This window comes from Pelophylax lessonae, assembly GCF_965119305.1.
Source record: "Pelophylax lessonae genome assembly, chromosome: 5".
Taxonomy (NCBI): Eukaryota; Metazoa; Chordata; class Amphibia; order Anura; family Ranidae; genus Pelophylax; species Pelophylax lessonae.
The window spans coordinates 433,870,745-433,893,339 of record NC_138772.1 but is presented as its reverse complement, the minus strand read 5'-3'; the positions used below and the strand labels follow the sequence as shown (position 1 = coordinate 433,893,339).

The 22,595-nt window shown below is 41.7% G+C and overlaps 1 protein-coding gene across 1 annotated transcript in view; it reads right to left on the bottom strand.

Moving 5' to 3' along the window:
• Positions 1–22,595, bottom strand: part of CHD7 (chromodomain helicase DNA binding protein 7) — a 222,375-nt gene that overhangs the window by 89,235 nt on the left and 110,545 nt on the right. The window contains exons 4-6 of the mRNA XM_082258208.1: positions 7,813–7,987; positions 7,283–7,420; positions 1,251–1,313 (exon numbers count right to left, since the gene is read on the bottom strand). Coding sequence (XP_082114334.1) covers positions 1,251–1,313; positions 7,283–7,420; positions 7,813–7,987 — 376 coding nt within the window. The remainder of the gene's footprint in view (positions 1–1,250; positions 1,314–7,282; positions 7,421–7,812; positions 7,988–22,595) is intronic.

Here is a 22,595-nt window from a genome sequence, read left to right as displayed (position 1 = left end):
AAAACCAGACTAGGTGTCCTCATTGGAAGATTTTCCTCCCTATTCTGGTTCCAGTAACAAACAGTAAAAATTTGGGTTTCCCAATTATTTTCTACTTTGGTAACAATGGTTCCCAAGACAGTCAGAGAGAGTCAATCTACCCAACAGGAAATTCTGCTCTATCCAAAACTCAAAACAAACCAGAAAGCCAGGTAGTTTTGCAACTATAAGACCCCATTCACACTAGCGCGACTTGTCAGGCGACTCAGGGTCTAAATTGCAGCAAAATAGAAGGGTTGTAGCAAAGAAAAAAAAAAAAAAAGCGGAAACAGTAGGACATTGTGCTGGCTGCATTGAGTAACATACGCCTTACCAGGGTGCCCCTACAGAAACTGGCACACGTGTAAATCACACCGTATTATTTACCACCAGCACCTGCCTTATTTTATGTATATTTGGTAAATACATGTTAAGTATATAGAAAGTGTGACAAGGAAAGAGATGAAGTGTGAATAATAAAATACAACTAAGCTGTAATCTCTATTCAAATGTACAAACTGTTAAAAATGCTTTTGACTGACAATTTCAGCCTAAGAAAAAAAAAAAATCTAATAGATATAGGATTGTCAAAAACAAAAGCAATGAAGAAAAGACTAGCAAACGCAGAGAACCCTTTAGGGAATATCGCTATACAGACACAACATGAACAGCAAACAGAAGCACGAGTCATATGCTGGAATACTGCACAGCAGCCATTTTGTCAGACACTAGCCACAAGCATACAGCCGAACAATTCACTGGTGACTTTACCAACAAAGACATTTTACTAAATCTAAAAAGACATACAGAATTCTGGTTCAGCTTACAAAACCACTTCCTTTGCTGTGCACAGGAAATGAATCTACTTTATTACAGGTATTTTTAAAGTGCCGCCAATTTATATATTGTACATTTCACATCAGTCCCGACCCTCAGGGAGTCTTACAATCCAAGGTCCCATATCACATGGACAGATACACCTACTAGGGCCAATTTAGATAAGAGCAAATTAACCTACCAGAATATGGGAAGAAACCGGAGTACCCCGGAAACCTACACAAGCACAGGGAGAACATGCAAACCCCATGCAGATAGTGTTTCGGTTGCTGCAAGGCAGAAGCACTAATCCCTAATCCACGGTGCTGGCCAAAACACGCCTGTCTGCTGCACAGCTCAACACATAAATCTGACATTAAACCGGTTTTCTAAAATATAAAGAAAAAACAAATTACCAGTTTCTTTGTCATACGGCTGCTCATTATCTTCTCCACAACAGGTCCTTCATCAAGAGCTTCCTAAAAGAAAATAACCAGACACGTTTTTTAGGTAAAATATAGGCATTGTGTAAGTTAGAACCAAGAGAACAAAATCATGCAGGGTTGGCAGTTCACAGAACCGATGGTGGGTAAACGTGGAATTTTATACCCAATGTTTGGATCCTCCTCATCTACATACTGTCTTGTGCAACCACCATACATTCCAGATAAACACGGAGCAAAATCCCATTCTTGATTTTTCCCTATAGGTAATCCTATAATAAGGCTTACCTATAGGTACAGTAAAACTCTCCTAAAACGTGCACCGTTTAGGAGATCCGCATTTGGTGCATGCGCTCTGATTGGCATACCTGTGCCGTAAACAAAGGCTGCCGTGTGCAGGAGTGATGTCATCGGGACTCGTCCAAACACAGGACTGGAGCCCGCCAACCCGTTAGAATGAGAAGATGGAAGCTCTGGCAGCGGCAACAGTGGGCCATTGGAGAGCTTTGTTTCAAATAATGTGCTACTATGCAATGCATACTAGCACATTATAACTTTGCCTTACAGGTTTAAAAAAAAAAAAAAAAAAAAAAAACTCGGAGGTTCACTACCACTTGAAAAATTACACCTAAAGTGATTGTAAAGTCTTTTTTTTTTTTTTAAATAACAAACATGTTAAATTTGCCTACTCTATGCAGTGGATTTGCACAGAGTGGCCCGAATCTTCCTTTTCAGGTCCCTCTTTGCTGCTCCCGCCCCGCTCTCTTCTCGGGTCACGCTGAACTGCAGCTCCATGTGTCCATTCAGACAGGGAGCTGCAGTTTTTCCCTGCCCCCTCTCTCCTGATTGGCTGAGTTTGACTGACAGCAGTGGAAGCCAATGGTGCTTTTGTATCTCAGCCAATCAGGAGGGAGAGACCCAGACAGCTAAAGGAACTCCTGGACATCGCTGGATAGAGAGGGGGCTCAGGTAAGTATTAGGGGGCTGCTGCACACAAAAGGCTTCTGCCTTTACAACGCCTTTAATGGACCACTGGCACCACTAGGTATGTACTCCAAATGTACTCCAGAGAGTGGAATCGGTAAGTGACACCCTGGATAACCTCTTCCTGCCTGTCCGAATCAAATGTGGTGTCCCACACCCCATATATGTGAACCCAGGCTTAAGATACCATTCAACTCCAGTTTGTAAATGTTGAAAACAGATCCCTAATGAGAGTGCTGATTGCCACTCAACAAGCTTCTAGTAGTTCTGAAGTTTGCTAGCAGCTTGTGTAAAGTCCGATGGAACCTACTAGCAGCTTTTTTTAAAGTGGCAATCAGTACTCACATTAGGCTCCGTGTTCAACATTTACAAACTGGAGCTGAATGGTACTTTAAGCCTGGGTTCACATATATGCAGTGCAGGACACCACATGAGATCCGGATAGGAACCGCTCCGTGTTCCTATTCAAATCAAATGCAATGTCTGTGCGGTGTGATTTGAGCCATTCATTTCTATGGTTCAAATCGCACCACATAAAAAAAAAAAAAGTGCAGGACTCACACTGGAATCGGATCGCTACGGTTTCGCTGTGTGATTTCAATGCGATGCAGGAAACGTACAGGATTCGCTGGATTTCCCACCCCACATATGTGTGAACCAACCCTAAAAGCTTCAAAAAAGTTTATTGAAAGCTCTGCCAGTGATTTGTCAAACTTGCTGTTCACACCACTTTTATACAAGCTGAAGACAGTGTGAAACAGGCCCAAAGGTAGGTTTTGTTGTGGATTTACAGAGGGTGCATGGCATCTATTAGCACCGACATTCGACTTTGATAAATGGAATGGCAAACAAAGATGCACTTGCTGGCAGTCTCAATAGCTTTCAACTAGAAAACTTTCTTCCCAATATGATGGATAGATATGTGTAATTCAGTTAGTTGTGGATACTGGACATGCTACACATGCCCAAAAGAACCTCATTGAAGTTCACTGGGCATGTTTAGTACACCCAATCCTTCTGTCCTGCTGAAGTTCCGCCCTCGTAGTTGTCAGTAATTCCCAACGGCTGGGCTCCTTAGCAAACACAAGCTGTAAAAGCTGTGGCTGTCAAAAAACTAGTCTGAACAGTGTTTACAAATAAGGTTCAGATGCATATAGTTTCAAAGTAGGGGCCTTTCACACGGAACGGAGTCCGTTCTGCTCAGCTTGGGGAATCGATCCGCCAATCCCAGCTGAGCTCTGTATGCGGAGATGGAGCTGTCAGATCCCCGCTGTCCTCTATGGGGAGATCGGATGAGAACGGACCGCCTGTCTGTTCTCATCCGATCCGCCAGATAGATGGAAATTAGGGTTTCCATCCGTCCGGATTTCACGGACAGGATCGGAATCGGATAGCAGCCGGTGTCAGTGTAGAGGTCTCCGCTGACATGGAGCATCCGATCCAGTCCGCCTAAGAAACTGACAGGCGGATCGAATCGCCCGTGTGAAAGTGACCTAACATTGTTACTTTTGTATCATCTCTGTTTTACTTATGTTTTAGTTATCTTCAGATCTAAGGCCCTGTTCACACCTGAGCATTTTTCAGCTCGTAAAACGCTCATCTCTAAAGTCTCAAAACGCCCAACAAGGCAAAATCCCATTCATTTCAATGACCCCTGCTTACATATGGAGTGTTTTGTCGCCTGAAGCAAAACACCTGAAGCTCAAAAAAGTAAACAAGCTTATTTTTTGGCAGATTACAAGCGTTTTTGTTAGATATCAATACCTGCCTCCAAACACCTGCAAAAAACGCCTGAAAAAAGCCCCCAAAAAAACACCTGAAAACAATACGCTCAGGTGTGAATGGAGCCAAAGGAATGAGCTTCGATCTGAATAGGACATAAGTTAAAGCAGTATTAAACCAAAAAACAGATATAATACCGTATATTGCAGCTTACCAATCATTAGATGTGCTGGCTGCATCAGTTTTCAGTATTTTTCCCCCTCTGCTTTCACCTGATGATCTGGCCAGTAACACACCACCTGGATCGGAGTGCATACACTCTCGATGAAGGAGCACAGGGGGCACCATTGGACAGGCACCATTGTCAGTCTTGGGGGAGGGGGGGGGTGTTAGATGCACTAGCGGATATAAATACACTAGCAAACTGAAGCCAAATTTCAGTTTACACCAAAGAAACGCAGTCCGAATGCATTCCAGATGCTTTTCTACATGCACGTTTTTGATGCGATCCAGTGCGTTTTTGCTACAGTCCAGTCCATCCCCCCCCCCCCCTCTTTTTTTGCTTAACTTTAAATAGGGACATGTGCGTTCCAGTGTGTTTTTGATTTGATTTACAGCTTTCCAGTACAGTCCAGTGCTGAAAAAATGCAGCATGTTTAACTTTTTCTTTCTGGAACTGGAACGCACTGGAACTGCAAGCACTGGTGTGAACTATGCCATTAGAAATCATAACCTACTTTCCAAGCGTTTTTGATGCAGTCTCCACAATCTAAAATACTACATTTGCAGGACAGCATGTCCTGTTAAAGCAGCAGTATACTCTCACTTTTTAACTTTTACCTACAGGTAAGCCTATATGAAGGCTTACCTGTAGGTAAAATTAATATCTCCTGAACCTGCATGGTTTAGGAGATAGTCGCCCTGCATGCAGCCGCTGACACCATTTTTTTCGTATGATTCTGGAAAAGCTTCCTGGTTGCATAGCTATGTATCGGATAGTGCAAAACAAAAACAATGGCAGCCAGGCTTTTTCTGCTTTATTTTCGTGTTTCTGATAATGCGTGGTCTTTGTCTATCGAATTTTAAGCGGACACAGTGTACCGATTCAACGATTGTCGTTCGCCAGGCTATCAGATGAGAAAAGTTTTGTAATTTGCCCCTTTGGATTTTATTGGACGAAATATTGTGATCGGCTGTTGAAAGCTGTGTACTAACGATCAGATCGTGCGATCAATTAGAAATTTTTTTTCGTATGATTATCTGATCCTGTGTGTGAGGCATTACTCCTGTTAAAGAGCAGATCACCAAGTGAAAATAAAGTTTAATGCTGCTTTAAACAGACCTGACAAGTAGGGTCCAAGTTTTTTCTCTAATAAAATGTGTTCCTATTTAACCTTTAATTCACCCTAATTGGTCATGTTCACTGGAGCAACAAGAGTTCATAAAACGTTCGCAGAGCAAACTGTTTTAAAACCTGACAATATATTCCAAAATTACTTTGAACCATGCAATATCTACGTGGACAGCTCCAAAAGAACCCCCAGTCACCCCCATCCCATACACAAAGACAGTTTGTTTAGTTGAACACATTTATAATAATTACATATGCAAACATTTTACAAAAAGTGCAGAGAATGTAATAAATATTGCAAACAAAATAAAAATCAATAGCAATAGATTGACAAATGATTCGTTTTAAGTGGTTGTGCGGCAGTTAAGATCAACATGGTGTTTTTCCATAAAGTGGAGTGTTTCAATTTTGATACTATGGAAATTAAACACTATCCACCAATCAATATTAAGGGGAAAAAAATTTGAGACTCTAAAAAGAGTTAAGAGTGAAATGTGCAGAGTAATAAATAGCACATTAAAGCCGAGCATCCCTGGTTAGCAGAGACAAACTGAATCCTCAGCAGCACAGGTTGCAAAATATCCCAGTGCTTTCTATTAAGGCAATTTTGTGCTGACTCAATCGCTGCAAGCACTGTTGAATCGGGAATGGATGGACAGTAATAGGCTGCGATGGTTCAAAGAACAGCTTGCTTTTCAGAGATTTCTTTAAGCCTTTGCTAAGGCAGATAATCACACTGATACCACTCCGGAACTAGACTGCCATCACTAGAAAAATACAACAATTTCTATATATCCCCATATACAAGCTTCACATCCATACGGATTTTTCATTCAAAGCATATTGGGCATTTGTTACTACTGTTATGCATCAACACTGTTTTTTAAAGCACTTCTACCTTTTTTTTTTATCTGCTTTAGGTCTTTTCACAAAAAAAAAATTGAAAATAATTTAACCTGTGCTTGTCACATTGAAAAAATAAAATAAAAAAAATAAAATAATAAAAGAAGAAAGTTAAAATAAATCATGAAAATATTTTTCTTTCGGATTGTTTTCTTTACCTAATGTCTGCCATTATTATATTTAATTTGTTTTGTTGTTTGATTTTAAGTATACATTTTACTAAAATGACTAAAAAGATTATTATGATCAGCTGTTAAGTAGCTTCAACATTAAACTGAAAAATAGAAATAATGTCTTTGGACAAAACATTCTTATGGGAAATATCAACACATTTGTACTTTAGAAGATAAAAATAGCTGCACAATCACAAATTAAAAAAAAAATAAATGAATAAAATCACTGAGCTTTAAAAACAGACCTCCCATGATGTATGTACAATGCAACAGGGGATGCCTAGCCTACACCATAACAATCAAATACTCACTAACACAGATTTAGAAACAATTTCCCATAAGGGCCAAATAAAGGAAAACACCAGCAAACATTACAATTATATTAAATTATAGATTTGCACTCCCCGATTGTGTAATGGAAGCGAATGGCAACATCCACAAATCTTGTTTTCACTCATTTGATTTACAATAGTTAAACAGAAAACTCCCCCATTGTGGTTGGGACTTTAAGGGCAGGCAAGACACCAAAAATTGTAAAATATATATATATATATATATATATATATATATATATATAAATGTATTTAGACATATTAAAACACTGGTATTGAAAAGTACTCAACATGAAGCAAGACATGAACATATGTGCAGATTAAAAACAAACGATGCACAAGTACGCTCTTTCCAACGCGTTTTAGGTCTGTGACCTCTCCTCAGGGGTATATAGTAAGGAGATGCAAATGTTCAATTTACAATAGTTAAAACAAGGATGGAGAACTTCCAACTGTTTTTGTAAGAAGAAATTGACGGGGTTGGTCACATTGAGAGACAACTCTCAAAACCGCTATATGGTGTTAAGTAGGGCCACTTACCTGCTGTTCAGACTGTGACAGATTAGAAGGCGAGTCTCTTCCAGTCCCATCCAGATCGTCAGGCTCTTCATCTGAAATCTTAAATTCCAGATCTTCTGTGTAGCGTTTCCTTTTAACCTGTCGGCTGGATCGCCTTTTCTGTAAATAAAAGTTTTTCTTTTTTTAAAAACAATACAACACATTAATCCTTACATTTCACTATAAAAAAGTCCTGCAGCCTATTCAGGACGATTACTGAGATTTTTTCTCTTTTTTTGGGGTGTTAAACTGTACACAGAGGACACTCAGCGCTAGAAAAAAAAAAAATAAGGCAGTTTTCCTACAGATAATCCAAGATCACCTTATTCCCTGTTTCGCAAATATTTGGAGATGTCTATCATCTTAACATTTTTAGATTGCTATTGATGGCTCTAACTAATGATATACTCCTGACAGAATGGTGGTGGTGAACAGCCTACAGATCTATATGCTGTGGTTTCTAAACTTGCAATGCAGGGAGTGTAGCAACCAATTAATTAGCGTGTCCTTACCTGTACACCGGAATCATCCTCCTCTTCTGGTGCTGGTGGTGCTGGTGGTGGTGGTGATGATGAAGAAGGGGGTGGAGTAGTAGTCAATTTCTCTGCATTTTCTTCATTTTCAGCACCTTCAGGCTTTACTTTGACAACTTTCTTCTTTTGTGCACTTCCCTCAGCATCAGACTTACTAGAAATATATAAAAGAAAAGCTGTAGTTCATTTCTGACAATAGTATATGCAAATTGCACAGTAACAACAAATGTATGTGTGTATATTTATATATATTTTTTTATTTATATTTACATATTACACATACAATCTTTTTCTTGTAGAACAGCTATATATAGATACAAAAAACAAAAAAAAAAAAAAAAAAATCAACTGCTCCTTGCAGAGCCACACTTTTTTGTTAAGCACATCTGTGCTGAGAGAAAAATCAAGGACTGCCATTTTTACTGCTCCTTATGAAAATGCTAGTACCCTGGATGTCCTGATAATCCAATAGCAGAACTATTTTGAAATTTACAGGTCCTGAATTAGTATTTGGATCTATTTGCCTACTCGTGATAGCAACAAAGAATTGAAACCAGATAACTAGCATTTTCGGGTAGTTTGCTTGCGTATAAAGCATGGATTTCCTCCAACATATTTAATGCCTCATTTTTCTTAGGGCCCCTTGACACTAAGGTTTTTAAGTGCTTTTGCGTTAAAAAAAAAAAAAATTTGAAATAAATGGGAACCGCATCAAAAATCCCCCCACTAATCGTGTTTGGTGCAGTTTGAGTCACGTGTCCTTTAACCACTTCCAGCCTAAGGATGTCATATGACGTTCTGGACTTTGAGTGGAGCTATCTGAATGATGGGTTCAGCTGCAGACATAGTTCAGATATCTTTTGCAGCCGGTGATTCCCTGCACCAAAAGAACAATCATAAATGGCAGTTCAGGCGCTTGACCATTCTTACAGGCGGCGGGAGGGGATGTCCCCCCTCCTGCCACCCTCCGGTGCTTCCACCGGCTGGCCCGTGTGATCGGTGAGCCAGAGAGGGATTCCGCCAGCGGCGGAAGTTCACCATAGAGAATACGAAGGTCCAGATGGTCCCTTGCAGTCTCCATGACTCTTGGAGGTCCGGGTAGAACGTCACGTCCGGCCTGGCAGTTGTAAATAATGCCGTGATCTCGTCTGGAAAGATAGAGATTTTTTTTTATTATTATTTATTATTATTGGTCTTTCCAGCCTAGAGGAGAGATGTGGGGACTTATAGACCCCATATCTCTCCAAAGGAGGATCGGTCATGCCCTATTCTTATTACAAGGGATGTTTACGTTCCTTGTAATAAGAATAAAAGTGATCAAAAAAAAAAAAAATGTAAAAGAGAAAGTGTAAAAATTTTTAAAGCGCCCCCATCCCCGCACACAGAAGCAAAGGCATATGTTCGTCACGCCCACATATGTAAACGTTCAAACCACACGTGAGGTATCGCCGCAAACTTTAGAGCGAGAGCAACAATTGTAGCCCAAAACCTCCTCTGCAACTCTAAACAGGTAACCTGTAAAAAATGTTAAAGCATCGCCTATGGAGATTAGGTACCGAAGTTTAGCGCCATTCCACTGTGTGTGCAATTTTAAAGCGTGATAGGTTATGTATCCATTTACTCGGCATAACATCTTCGGGCTAATTTTTTATTTTTTTTAATTCATTAAACGCATTTGAAAAATTGCTGCACAAATACCGTACGACATAAAAAGTTGCAACATAAGAAGTTGCAAGTTTGCTTAAAAAAAAAAAAAAAAAAACCTATATAATGATGTTTGAAGGTTTGGAGTCATTTTCTAGCAAAAAAAAAAAAAAGGTGATTTTTCCATGCAGGAGAGGAGTGCCAGAAAAGTCCCGGTATGAAAGTGGTTAAAAACCGTAAGCGCCGCAAAAACGCTCCATTAACGCATAGATGCTTTACTGACAGTGTTTAGGCTAACCAGTGTGGAAGTTCCCTAAGGCTATTAAAATCCTGACTTTTCTTCTGTATAGAAAGTGGGTCCATGAAAAAAAAAAAAAAAAATAGGTGTGATTACATGCCATGGAGTGTGACATACATGGAGTATGTCACACTTCTACATTCCTATATAGTTGAGAGGTGGGACTCCCTGTTGTGCCAAAAGTGGTTTAGATCTATTGTGGCAACATCCTAAAGTGGTGAGATACCTGGGAGAGGTCATTGCCAAGATCAAGGGAGTGCATTGGAGTAATGCACAATTTACCTGAATTTTGGCTTATTTTGAAGGTCTGGATTTTAATTCACATACAACTCCAGTCTCCAACACCAACCCAAAATAAACATCCACTGATATAGTCAAGATGGCTTGAGATGCTAGGTGGTATGGAAGATTTTACCTGGCTTAATCCTAGCCCCTTAGTGAGTGAGTGAGTGAGTGGTGGAGTAAATACCATGTATTTGTGTAGGAGAAACTTTTTTTGTCCCCTTTATTCTGGAACTTTATTTCGTATGGGTTACTTTCCACACCTCCTAGGGCCCTTTCAAATGGGTGTTTTGATCAGATCCACATGTCTGTTTTTTAGGCAGACCTGATCGGAAGGCTCATGCTTTCCTATGGACACGCAGGTGTAAAATGCACTTATGTCCGTTTACATTCATCTACTTACACCCAGCCCGTTAGTTTCCACTCCACATGAAAGGGGGCTTACTGTAAAAAACTCTTTGCTTCTTTGTGTTTGGGTCTGGAATAACCTTTTTGTTGTTTTTTCAAACCGGTCTTTAAAAATGAAAACTAAAATTTGGGAAAAAAAAAAAAAAAAAAAAGACTGACCAGGCAAAAAGCATTCAAGCACTGTTCTCTACTGTGAACATTGGGAAAGCAGCTGGAGACCAGGAAGAGGTGAGAACTTTCTCTAATGCATCCCCCATGACAGCACAAAATCATCACTTACTGACAGAAAAATGCTTATTTTGGCCAGGTAGAGTCTACTCTTCTAAGCAGCATGTATGGCAAGAACTATCACATACGTATCTGGACATAAGGCCAATTATTTGGATAGGAAAACTTCATTCTGTTCCCTGCTGTTCCTTATGTCATGTTTATATGCCACACTGACTTATGAACACAGTGCACAATGAATTTGTGTCTCAGGAATACAAAGCATTGTTTGATGATCATCGCGTTTCTTAATGATCATTCAGCATCTACAGGGAAACGATTGCTCAGTACCATAAACCATGTAATTGGGAGCAATGACAGAATGAAAGCAAATAACCCATTCCCAACTGTGGATATACTCCTGACAAAATCTATTACAACTTCTGGCTTTTCATGTCACAGATGGAAAGGCTGGCATGATAATTCTTCAAACCGAGAAAAAAATAAATAAAAGTTTAAAAGATCAGAAAAGCCGACTTCCTAAATAAGCTGTAAGCCACAGAAATGGGAATTCCCCTGCAATGTAACGCATTTGGATAGAGAAAGGTGTCTCGTTGCTATGGGTTGCTGCTCTTTAAACCGTTAACCCCTTTGTGGCTAAATTACAACTTCATAAATTCAAATGGAAAACACCCTTGTCCCAAGAACATTACTTAAAAGTATATTGTAAACAGTCACCTCAGTTTAAAATGGACATAGAAGGTAAAACAGACAGACGGACACAGAGATACAGTGGGTATAGAAAAGAATCACAACATTTTGTTGCTTGGCAGCCTAAAATGAAGACAGACAGTTTTGTTTTATCCAGCTGTATATATTATTGCAACTAATAACATCCAAGTGAAACATAGAACACCAACATGACATAATAAAATAAAAAAAAATTCAAAAACAGAAATCACCGAGTTGAAAAAAGGATCACCCCCTATCTGTCAATATTTTGTTGAACCACCCTTTACTTTAATTAGTTACAGCCTTTAGGCTGCATTCAAGAATTGCAGCAAAACATGGGATGCGTTTGCGATGCCATTATTTCTAAATAGCACCCCAATTGCGGTGCAATTTTGCAGCAATAAATTGCAGCAAAATCGTAACGCGCCAAGTTTGCCGTTCAAAAAGGAGCAGGAGCTTCTTTAGGGCACCAGTGTCGCGCATTGCGGCTTGCAGCACTATTTATCTCGCTGCAAAAAATGTACTGCAATTGCAAATGCATTCTGGATTCCAGAACGCCCATGTGTGAAGTCTGTTGGGATTTGCCTCATCCATTTTTCGTTCTATCCTGACAAGTGCTCCAGTCCCTGCTGCAGAGAAACACCCCCATAACAGGATATTACCACCTCCATGCTTTACTGTAGGATTGGTGTAAATTGGATGGCGAACTGTACTGGATTTCCGCCAGACATATCGTTTGGTACCAAGGCCAAATAATTCAATTTTGGTCTCATCTAACCACAACAACTTTTTCCATGTGGCCTCAGAATCTTCAAGGAGCATTTCCGCAAAGCTCAGTCATGACTGCATGTGGCCTTTCTTGAGGAGTGGAGTGGCTTTTTTTTTTGCAACTCTCCCATACAAGCCACATTTGTGGAGAATTTGTGAGGTATTGTTACATACACACAATTTTTTTTTTTTTTACCTCTGTACTCAGGGGGCTTAGAGAGGTGGGGGTGGAGACTGCAAGGAGGCATGTCAGCATAAGGCTGAGAAACAGCAGTACACTGATCTTCTCTGTGTAAAACTGTGCAGGCATATTACCAAAAGCCTTGGCCATTGGAGAACATCCAGGCTGGGCTCCAAGCTCAGCTAGAAAACTGACCACGCTGGGCATAGTGTGCCAACATGTCTAATGTGGTCAGTTTTCAACAGGAAAGAAGGGGGGCTGGCACAATCACCAGGTATTTCACACAAAGGAAGAAATACAAAAGAACAGGAGTCATACAGTTGCACTGCAGTAATGTTTGTTATCTTCAACTTTCCTAACACACCTATGCTGCAGCACATCACAATACATTTCTCTGCGGTGTGGTGCTCAGTGTTGCTTTTGGAGCATTAGGAAGCCAAATTGGCTGCCTTAACACAATGCTTGGTTACATTGGTTAAATCGGAAAATTTGCAGTTGGTGCTTACATTGCTATAGGATGACTCCAAAGTCATAAGGAGGTGCATGGAGTCCCTGCTTGTCCTGCAGCATCATTGGGCCTCACACATGAAGCTTACAAAGGAAAGCTGCTACTGGCTGATGTTCTAAAAGGCTGTCCTAAAACCAAGCCAAGCTCATGTTAAGAAGTTCGCTCACATCATAACTTTGTGGAGTTCCCCCTTTAGAGAATCCAGCATGTGATCACTGCCAATGCACAATGAGGAAAAAGGAATCATTTATTGTAAAACTCAAGGAAAAGTGGCAGATTTGCGCAGCACTGTATAAATACAACACGATGGCGGAGTATTTTTGTAATAATGGCAGGAATTATAAACAATCTTTTTTTGAAACTACAAAAAATCTCTTCTAAAAGCATTCAGCACAACATATCGAGCAAATGTTCAAGGCTGAAGGTTAAGTATAAGTGGTATGCATTTTACTGTCGTAATCGGGTCATTACGAAGTGCATTATATATTTTTGAGACCGTCAATGAACGAGAGCGAGAAATGGGATTTTTGACTTACCGTTAAATCTATTTCTCTGATGTACATTGACGGACAGATCCTGATCTTCTTAACCATTGGGTTATACTGCTCCCTACAGGCGTAGGACACCAGGCAGAAAAAAAAGCTTGACTACGCCTATGGGCAGTCCCAAGGGGTATACTCCCCCTCCTAGCTATAGGCACTCAGTTTTGTTGCAAGCAGTGTCAGAAGAAATCCAACTCCACAGAGGTGTGAGTGCTTATTGTAAGACAAAATCCCATTTACTCCATCGTTCAGCTCCTGATCTTCTTAACCATTTGTGGGACATGCCAAAGCACTGTTATGAGGGGTGGGAACAGCAGAACAAAAATTCCAAGACTAAAATCATAGCCAACCAGGTAACATGGAGCTCCACCAAGAGCAAGTGGAGCTCACCTGAAAAAAAAAAAAAAAACAATACACCCTCAAAGAGGACCAGGTCCTCCAAACAGCAGCCTGCTAAAACTTACGGCCAAAGGAAGCATCTGCAGATGCCAACACATCCACTCTATAAAATTTTGTAAAGGTGTGCACAGACGACCAGGTAGCTGCCTTGCAAACATGCATCACTGACGCCTGATAATGGAAGGCCCAGGAGGTACTAAGCCCCCTAGTAGAGTGCCTTGTAACAGGGAAAGGAGGAACCTGACCCTTAATTGAATAGGCTTAAAACGCCGTCTGTCTGATCCATCTGGAAATGGTTGCAACAGAAGAGGATAACCCCTTCCGAGGTCCGTCCGTGAGCACAAATAGTGAGTCTGGCTTCCAGATACACCCTAATTGCCTGAACCACATCCAAGGAATGCAAGGTAATTTCCTTAGGATGTTTTGGCCTGAGACACAGGGAAGGCAACACATTGCTTACAAATGAAAATCAGAGACAACCTTTAGAAGGAACGACGGACAGGGGCGAAGAACCACCTTATCTCTGAACCACCAAGTAAGGTGAACGACAACGCCACCAGCTCCGACACCCGGTGCACAGAAGTGATTGCCATGAAAAAGGCCACCATCTGGGATAACTTAAGCAGGGGAACCTCACTAAGACTTTCAAAAAGGAGATTTCTGGAGGACTGAAAGCACCAAATTGAGATCCCAAGGCGGCAATCGAAACCGCACTGGAGGAGCCAAGTGTCGAACTCCCTGGATAAAAGTACACACCAAAGAAAGTGTGGCCAATGGTCATTGAAAGAAGACTGCCAAGACAGAGACCTGGCCCTTGAGGAAGGTCAAGATCCGAGCCACCGAAAAGGAGCAAGGATGAACCCTAAGACTCACGCCACGCAATGTACGACTTCCATATACAATGGTAGATCTTCCTAGAGGTAGATTTTCTAGCTTTTAACAGCGTAGAAATCACTGAATCAGGCAAACCTCTATCTTTCAGCACCTGGCTTTTAACAGACAAGCAGTTAAAGCCAGCAACCATAAAGCAGATGGAAGATTGGCCCTTGGAACAGGATATCTTCCTTGAGAGGAAGTCTCCAAGGAACATCGGGGACCAGCCGTACCAGATCAGCGCACCAAGACCGGTGAGGCCAGTCTGGAGCCACTAAGCTGACCGGAATCCCTTCTGCCTCGATCCTGCGCAGAAGCTTGAGAAGGGGGGGGGGGGGGGGGAGGTATAAATCAGACAATACTGACCCCACAGGGCCACCAGGGCGTCTGTGGCATCCGCCAGAGGGTCCTGAGACTGCCACAAACTCTGCACCTTCCTGTTGAGACAAGAAGCTAACAGGTCCACCTCGGGAGTACCCCACGGGAGGTACAACTGATGAAACGGCTCCGGATGAAGTGACAATTCCCCCTGGTTCAACGCCTGTCAACTGAGGTAATCCGCCTGCCAATTTTCCACCCCCAGAATGTGTAGAGCAGAGATGGCTGGAACTAAACTTTCTGCCCACCTTAGAATACCGACTACTTCCTGAGCCATCAGGACACCACTTGTGCCCCTTGGTGATTGACATAGGCCAGTCATGGCATTGCCCAACTGAATTTGCACCGAAAACCCCTGAAGACAATCCATCCAATGATCCAGAAAAAGTCTGATCGCTCAAGTACATCGATCGGCAGTCTGGACTTTTCCAGTGTCCAGACCCCCTGAGCAGAATCTTTTCCAAGGACGCCACCCTACCCGGACAGGCTGGCATCCATGGTGACCACCGTCCAGTACATTAGGAGAAAAGGATTTGCCCTGGCGAGGTGCCGGAGAATGAAGCCACCAGATCAGGGAACCTCTCGTACCCTGGAACAGCCGGATCAGATTGTCTATAGACTGGATGTTTGTCCCATTTGACCAGAATCTGTCTCTGCAGAGATCTCGTGTGGAACAACAGAACCGCCTCAAAGGCAGACCCCATCAAGCTCCACATCCGCAAGAAAGTCTGAAGGGATGACCATCTGCTGGACAACAGACATTGGATTGCTTCCTGCAATTTCTGGAGTTTTTCGAGAGGAAGGAACACTCTGCCTTAGCCAGAGTCCAGAGTCAGACCCAGATAGTCCATATTTGTGGACGGAACTAGAGCAGACTTCTGAAGGTTTGGAATCCAACCAAACTCCCTCAGAGTTTGCAGAGTAATCTCCAAGTTGTCCACCAGAGCAGTCGGAGACTCCACTCGCAGCAGAAAATCGTCCAGGTACCCCAGTACCACAATCCTCTGCTGATGCAACAATGCCAGCACCGGGGCCAACACTTTTGTAAAGACCCGAGGAGCGGAGGCGAGATCAAAGGGTAACACCACAACAGGTTAATGCTCCTCTCCCACGGAAAAGCGGAGGAAGCACTGGTGATCGACACATATTGGAATGTGAAGGTAAGTGTCCTTGATGTCGATAGAAGCAAGAAAATCCCCCTGATGCAGGGACATCACTACCGTGCAAATGGACTCCATTCGGAACTTTAAAAAGTCACCCCTCCATGCTGAGGGAGCCTTGTCCACAGGTCTGGAGAAGCCCGCTCTCCGCTTACCAGACCAGGTTCATTTGGATCCTCCAGAGGTGGCCCTGAAGGGTTTTGATCGCTTGTCTTGAGACCCTGAGGGACGAAAAAAAAAAAAAAAAAAACGTATGCGCTGAGAAGGATGGATCACGTCTACGACGGGGCTCCTTGTCCTTACTAGTCTGCAGGCATCGCAGACAAACTGAAGCCCCTGGACCAACTGGTCCGCCAGCTCAGCAAAGGCAGGGGGGAAGCTGCTCCCCCTCCAGGTCCCGGTATAAAAGCTTTGCCCACTCAGAGTTTGCAACACTAGGGCAATAGTAAAAAGCCACAGTATACATATTGCGAGCCACAGCCTCTGCTTTTCAGTCAGCCGGGTCCTTAAAGGCCGGAGATTCCTCAACCGGAATCATGGTTTCTTTGTTTAACCTTGAAACTGGAGAGTCCACCACAGGTGGGACAATCCACTTTAAGCAGGGTGTGCTCATAAGTGTACCGCATAGCAAAAAGCTTAGGTACCACAAAGGGGTGTTTTGGACAATACCACTGTTTAGCGACAGTGTTTAAACACTGCTAGGGACACCCCCACCATGCTGACAGCACCACAGGTCACTAGGCACAAAGCACCAACCAATCCTATAGCAGAGAGGGAGAGGACCCCACCAGACTCACCACCCACCGATCAGGCATCACCGCCCAAGGCTATCTGTACACACATGCATCGATTAGGAAGAGAAAGATTCAGGAGTCAGCACCAAAAACTGCCAAAATCACCGCCCATATATGCTTCACAGTCATGGCCGCCGCTATTAGAAATGAGAAACCACTATAAAATGGCCACCGAGGCAACACAAAAATGGTCGCAGAATCTACAGCACACAGGCTACAAGAAAATGGTGGCACAACATGGCTCCTTTGGGCCCAGGAAGGGTCCCAAGAGCCTTGAAAATGACAGTAGGAAGGAGAGCTCTGGCAGGAGCCCCCATCAGGTACAGGCCCCTCCCAAAGGCCAATCGTCCAGTGGCAAGCCCCCCCCCCCCCCCTTCGCCAGCTCAGCACCCCCAACCTGAAAAGGTGGTATGGCCACCCCATGGAGAAGGAGGGTAGGCAAATGAGGTTCGAAAAGTATGCAGGGACAACAGAGAGGGGGGGGGCGCTGCATGGGAAGGAGGAGAACCTGGGGGTCCGACCGTCCCAGGGAGGGACCCATGTCCACCCCAAAACCCTCTAGGCCAGGTCGTATGCCAACGTGCAAGACATTTAACTCGCAGGCCAGCCCCTGTCCAGTGGGGCTATGTCACGGCCAACCTAGCGTGGAGCTGAGGCCTGAGCACGCTCGCCAGACTGGGGTGACCACTGGATTTTAAAAAATATCCAGCCCGTCGCCCAGACCAGCAGTTGATTGTAGATTCTCACAGGGAAAATAGAAAATTCCATAACAAAAGGAAAAAAATGCCAGGACCAAAGATCCCAGAAAGGAACTAGGTCCTTACTCCCGACTAGGCAGGGAAAAAAAACTGAGCGCTTATAGGTGAGAGTGGGAGTACACTCCCTGGGACTGCCCATAGGCGTAGTCAATCTTTTCTGCCTAGTGTCCTACTCCTGTAGGAGGCAGTATAACCCAATGGTTAAGAAGATTAGGAGCTGTGTCTTTCAATGAACGATAGAGAAAGATCTTGTAAAAAAAAATTTCACTGAAAGCTAAACCACTTGTAAGTGTTAGTTACTCATTTAGTACAATTGAAAGTAAACCTATTTCCGTCATATGAAGGTTAAAAACGGCAACCATTATATAAAATTTCATTAAAAAGCTTGCAATGTCAATCATAAGGCAAAATGCTGTAATTGTGCAGCTTGTTAACAGATAGCAAAATGAAAAACTACTGAAGGAGTGTGATAAATCTAGTGTATAGGCTAGACCGCCACCATGGGGCTCTCTTATAACAAAGTGATATGCGATTTATGCCAAGGGAGCCAGTCAGACATTTCCCTGCATATCCTACAAAAAAAAAAACATGAAGTACATGCTCAATCTCAACACAGGGTGTTTCAGAATTACAATTTTAGGAAGATGTGACTGAGGAAGTAGACTGCTTTTATCTTCTAATCTAGATAAACCTCTTTTTAGCTTCCTATTACACAGAAAAAGAGCAATAAAAGGAGCCATGTCCATATAGTAACTAGAATTTGCACTGTACCGGTAATGAGTTCTGACATTATGCTTTCCTATTGCCTCAGCCTATGGGGGTAGGGGACATAGCTGAACTAATGCTAGTCACACAAGCACAGATTTCTCTTGCTGAATCCGCAGCTCTCTGTAGAGCCAAAAAATGACAGCATCTGATAGGATGGGATGCAACTGATAGGATGCAGTCACTGTACAGCCAACAATTTTACAGTCATGGCCAAAAACAAAAAGGGCGAACATGGCTAAAATTTCAGCCAGACAGGCCATGGCCATGATTGGCCAGCTTAACCTCTTGGAGACCAAGCCTTTTTCTGACACTTGTTGCTTACAAGGTAAAATCTGTATTTTTTGCTAGAAAATAAACTAGAACCTCCAAACATATTTCTTAGCAGACTAAAATAGCAGTCTTTCAGACGCAATTTGTTTTGAAACAAATACACTTTCATGAATTAAAACAAAAAAAAAAAAAAACAGTAACGTTAGCTCATTTTTTTTTTGTATAATGTGAATTGCGCACACTCGTGGAATCGCAAAAAGCCACGGTACTTAAACTCCATAGGCCACGCTTGAAAAAAATTTAACGGTTACCAGTTTAGTGTTACAGAGGAGGTCTAGTGCTAGAATTATTGCTCTCGCTCTAATATTCATGGCGATACCTCACATGTGGTTTCAACACTGTTAACATTTGCGTGTGCGACTTACATATGCGTACGCTTCTGCACGCAATCACAGAGGGATGGGGCGCTTTCATTTATTTATTTTTACACTGTCCTTTTATTTTTTTATTTTTAAATCACTTTTATTACTGTCACAAGGAATGTAAACATCCCTTGTGATAGTAGGCAGTGACAGGTACTCTTTATGGAGGGATCTGGGGTCCAGTAGAATTTGGTTTGGATTTTTTTTTTTTTTGGGGAATGTTCCCTTCTCTCTGCTAGTTATTAGGGTCAAATCAACGTTCAATTGTAGTGCAATAATGGAAAAAAAAACAACAGTAAAAGTGGTTTCATTCAGGAAATTCTATTCCTTCTAAAATCAATATGTTAAAAACTAAAATTTTAACTACATCCGAACGGCATTCGTCAATCTCCAAGTATGGCCAGCTTTGGTTTAGCACTGTTCGCTTTGATTAGAGTGGCTTTAGATGGAATTTGGTTTGGTTTCATTTCTCAGGAAATGTTTAAAGTAAGCTAAAGCCAAAACTTTTTTTTTTTGTTTTTTTTTTTTGTTTTAAGCTTTGGATGGAGTGGAGAGGTATTCGAACACCTTTCAGTTTTTATTGCTGTTTGTGCTCCCATGAAGGAGATTCACCCTCCATTTGTCCTGTTTACTATGATCAATGAAAGTGAAAGAAAATCCCAAATTTTGGATTGTTCCCAAAAAAGTAATAGGGGAGAAATTTTCCAATGGGGACATTGGCTCTGGTGACCTGGGAGTTTCCCAAATTTGCCAAGATTTCCTCTAACTTCTTGTTTGGCTATGGGACAGGAAGTGAAGGCAAAAATGGATTGAAGGGGGTGGGGGGTCTGACGGGGTTTACAATACTTCCCTTGCTCTATCCAAAATGGGAAAAAAAAAAAAAAACTGACTTTTGCCTATAGTTTTTATTTAAAAATTCTATAGTTTTTTTTTTTCTCTCTCCGCCAATGCTGAGCAATTCAAGTGTGTGATAGTGGGGCCTATTCCATTTTCACCCAAGATGTACATGTGCAAAAAAAAAAAAATCCACACATTTTTCACAAAAGCTTTAAATCATGTGTAACTCTTAGGGAAAATGGTTAATAAATAACACCCCCTCCTCCACAGTGCATCTCAAATACAGGCATTATGAACAGAATGTGGGACAGTTTTGCCTAAATGTGTCAGCACAAAAAGTGTCCATTAGAATCTCTGAAAGTCCGGGGATGTGACCAAGGAGCAAGACATATATTATTGCTTGAATATAAAGACAAAGACGCAGATGCTACAAAGTTTAGCTCAACAAAATGGCTTCTTAGCTGTAATCTAGGGCTGCATTAACAAAGCATATAGGTCTGGAATGGAACAGGAAGGCTTCTGCCTCTTTTTGCCAAGGATTGGATTGCAGCCTGTAGTGACTGGGGACTAGCCTGAGAAATATACAACTTGTTGCTTGTATTTTGAATAAAGCCTCCCTTTCATCCTTATCTGATTACACTCTCTGTGCTCCAGGACAGACACAATGAGCGACTATTCTGTTAGAACCAAGGACTGCAAGGACACTTTCCCAAATGCACACAATACATCACAGATTCTGGGACCAGAACATCTCATGTAATTTGCATAAAGATTCTTTATTCATATTATATAAAAAAAGAAAACTACTTTAGTTAAAAAAAAAAAAGAAAAGGACTGCCAAATGGTCGAGTATTAGAATTATGAAAGAAAGATACTTTTACGTATGGAACATCTTGACAATGGTTCTACATGAATGTGGACATTTCAGGAAAAGGAAGAGATAATGAAAACAGGAAGTAAACAATGGCTGTTAAAAGGGCAAAACAGTCAGCCCCATGGAGCAGTGTAAATTTCTAGTATATTAAAAAGGCATAGTTAAAAAAAAAAAAATATATATACATATATACATATATACATATATACATATATACATATACACACACACACACACACACACACACACACAACACACACACACACACACATGAATAAAATTATTAATGCACCCACATTAATATAATAATGTGCATCCATTAACATTTTGCATTGGAGTCTGCAGAGCACTGCAACCTCAATCAGTAGGTCATGGATAATTTGCTCAGGTTCCTGCAGACTCTCCTCCAATACGAAGGTACAGACCTTCAAATGTAGGTGTAGAGGGGGGTAAACAATGGACTGCAAGTGTTGTGACCTCACTGCTCCACTGAGAACTACAAATCCCTATGCTGTGGTGGAAGATTGGAGTTGTAGTTACCCCATTCACATGTCTGAATTTATGATGCAGCTCTATACGCAAAGCCATGACAGATGCCCCAAATTCAAAACTAAGCTGCAGTCTGCAGGGAGAAGCACCCTGCAACTCATAATGGAGAGGGGTTTAGAGTGCCAAAAGGTTACCAGATTTCATGTTACACCTTAAATATGGGTGTAAAATTAAGCATAGTACTAATGGTAGAATTTGCATTTAACATGTTAAATAAAATATTGAAAAAGGACAAATGCTTTTCTTCCCAGTACAACCCTAGGTGGGGAGCTGTGTTAAAATCTACAGTGAAACAGAATGCTAGGTTTCGCAAAAATTCAAACCACCAATTTATTTAGAATAGAAAATAAGACATATCAAATGTTTAAACTGAGAAAAGATACAATTTTAGAGAAAAAATAAGCTAGTTTTGAATTTGATGGCAGCAACAAAAACTGACAAAGTACAACCCCAATTCAATCATTTGTTTACTATGATGGAACATTCCCTCTTTAAAGAAGACTCTGCAAACCTCCAGGAAGTGAGGAGACCAGTTGCTGGAGTTTTGAGAGAGGAATGTTGTCCCATCCTTGCCTGAGCATATGCTGTTCTAAAATCTGGATACATTTTTCAGCATCGATTGTGCCTTTCCAGATGTGCAAGTGGCTCATTCCATAAACACTAATGCACCCCCATACCATCAGAGATGCAGGCTTTTGAACTGAGGGCCAACAACAGTCCAGAGGATGAGGTGCCCAAGGTTGCCAAAAAAAAAAGTAACATTTCCAATTATCTGACCACAGAATGGTTTTTCACTTTGCAACAGACCATTTTAAATTAGCTTTGGCCCACAGAAGACACTGCCATTTCTGGATCATGTTCAGATATGGCTTCTTTGCATTAGGGAGCTTTGCCTAGCATTTTCGGATGGCACGGTGAACTGTGTTTAAAGACCGTGATTTTTGGAAGTATTCCTGAGCCCATGCAGTGATGTCCATCAGAGAATCATGCCTACTTTTAATGCAGTGTCATCTAAGGGCCCAAAGATTAACAGGCATCCAGTTTTGTTTCGGCCTTCTCCCCTGCACACAGATTTCTTCAGATTCTCTGAATCTTCTGATATTATACACT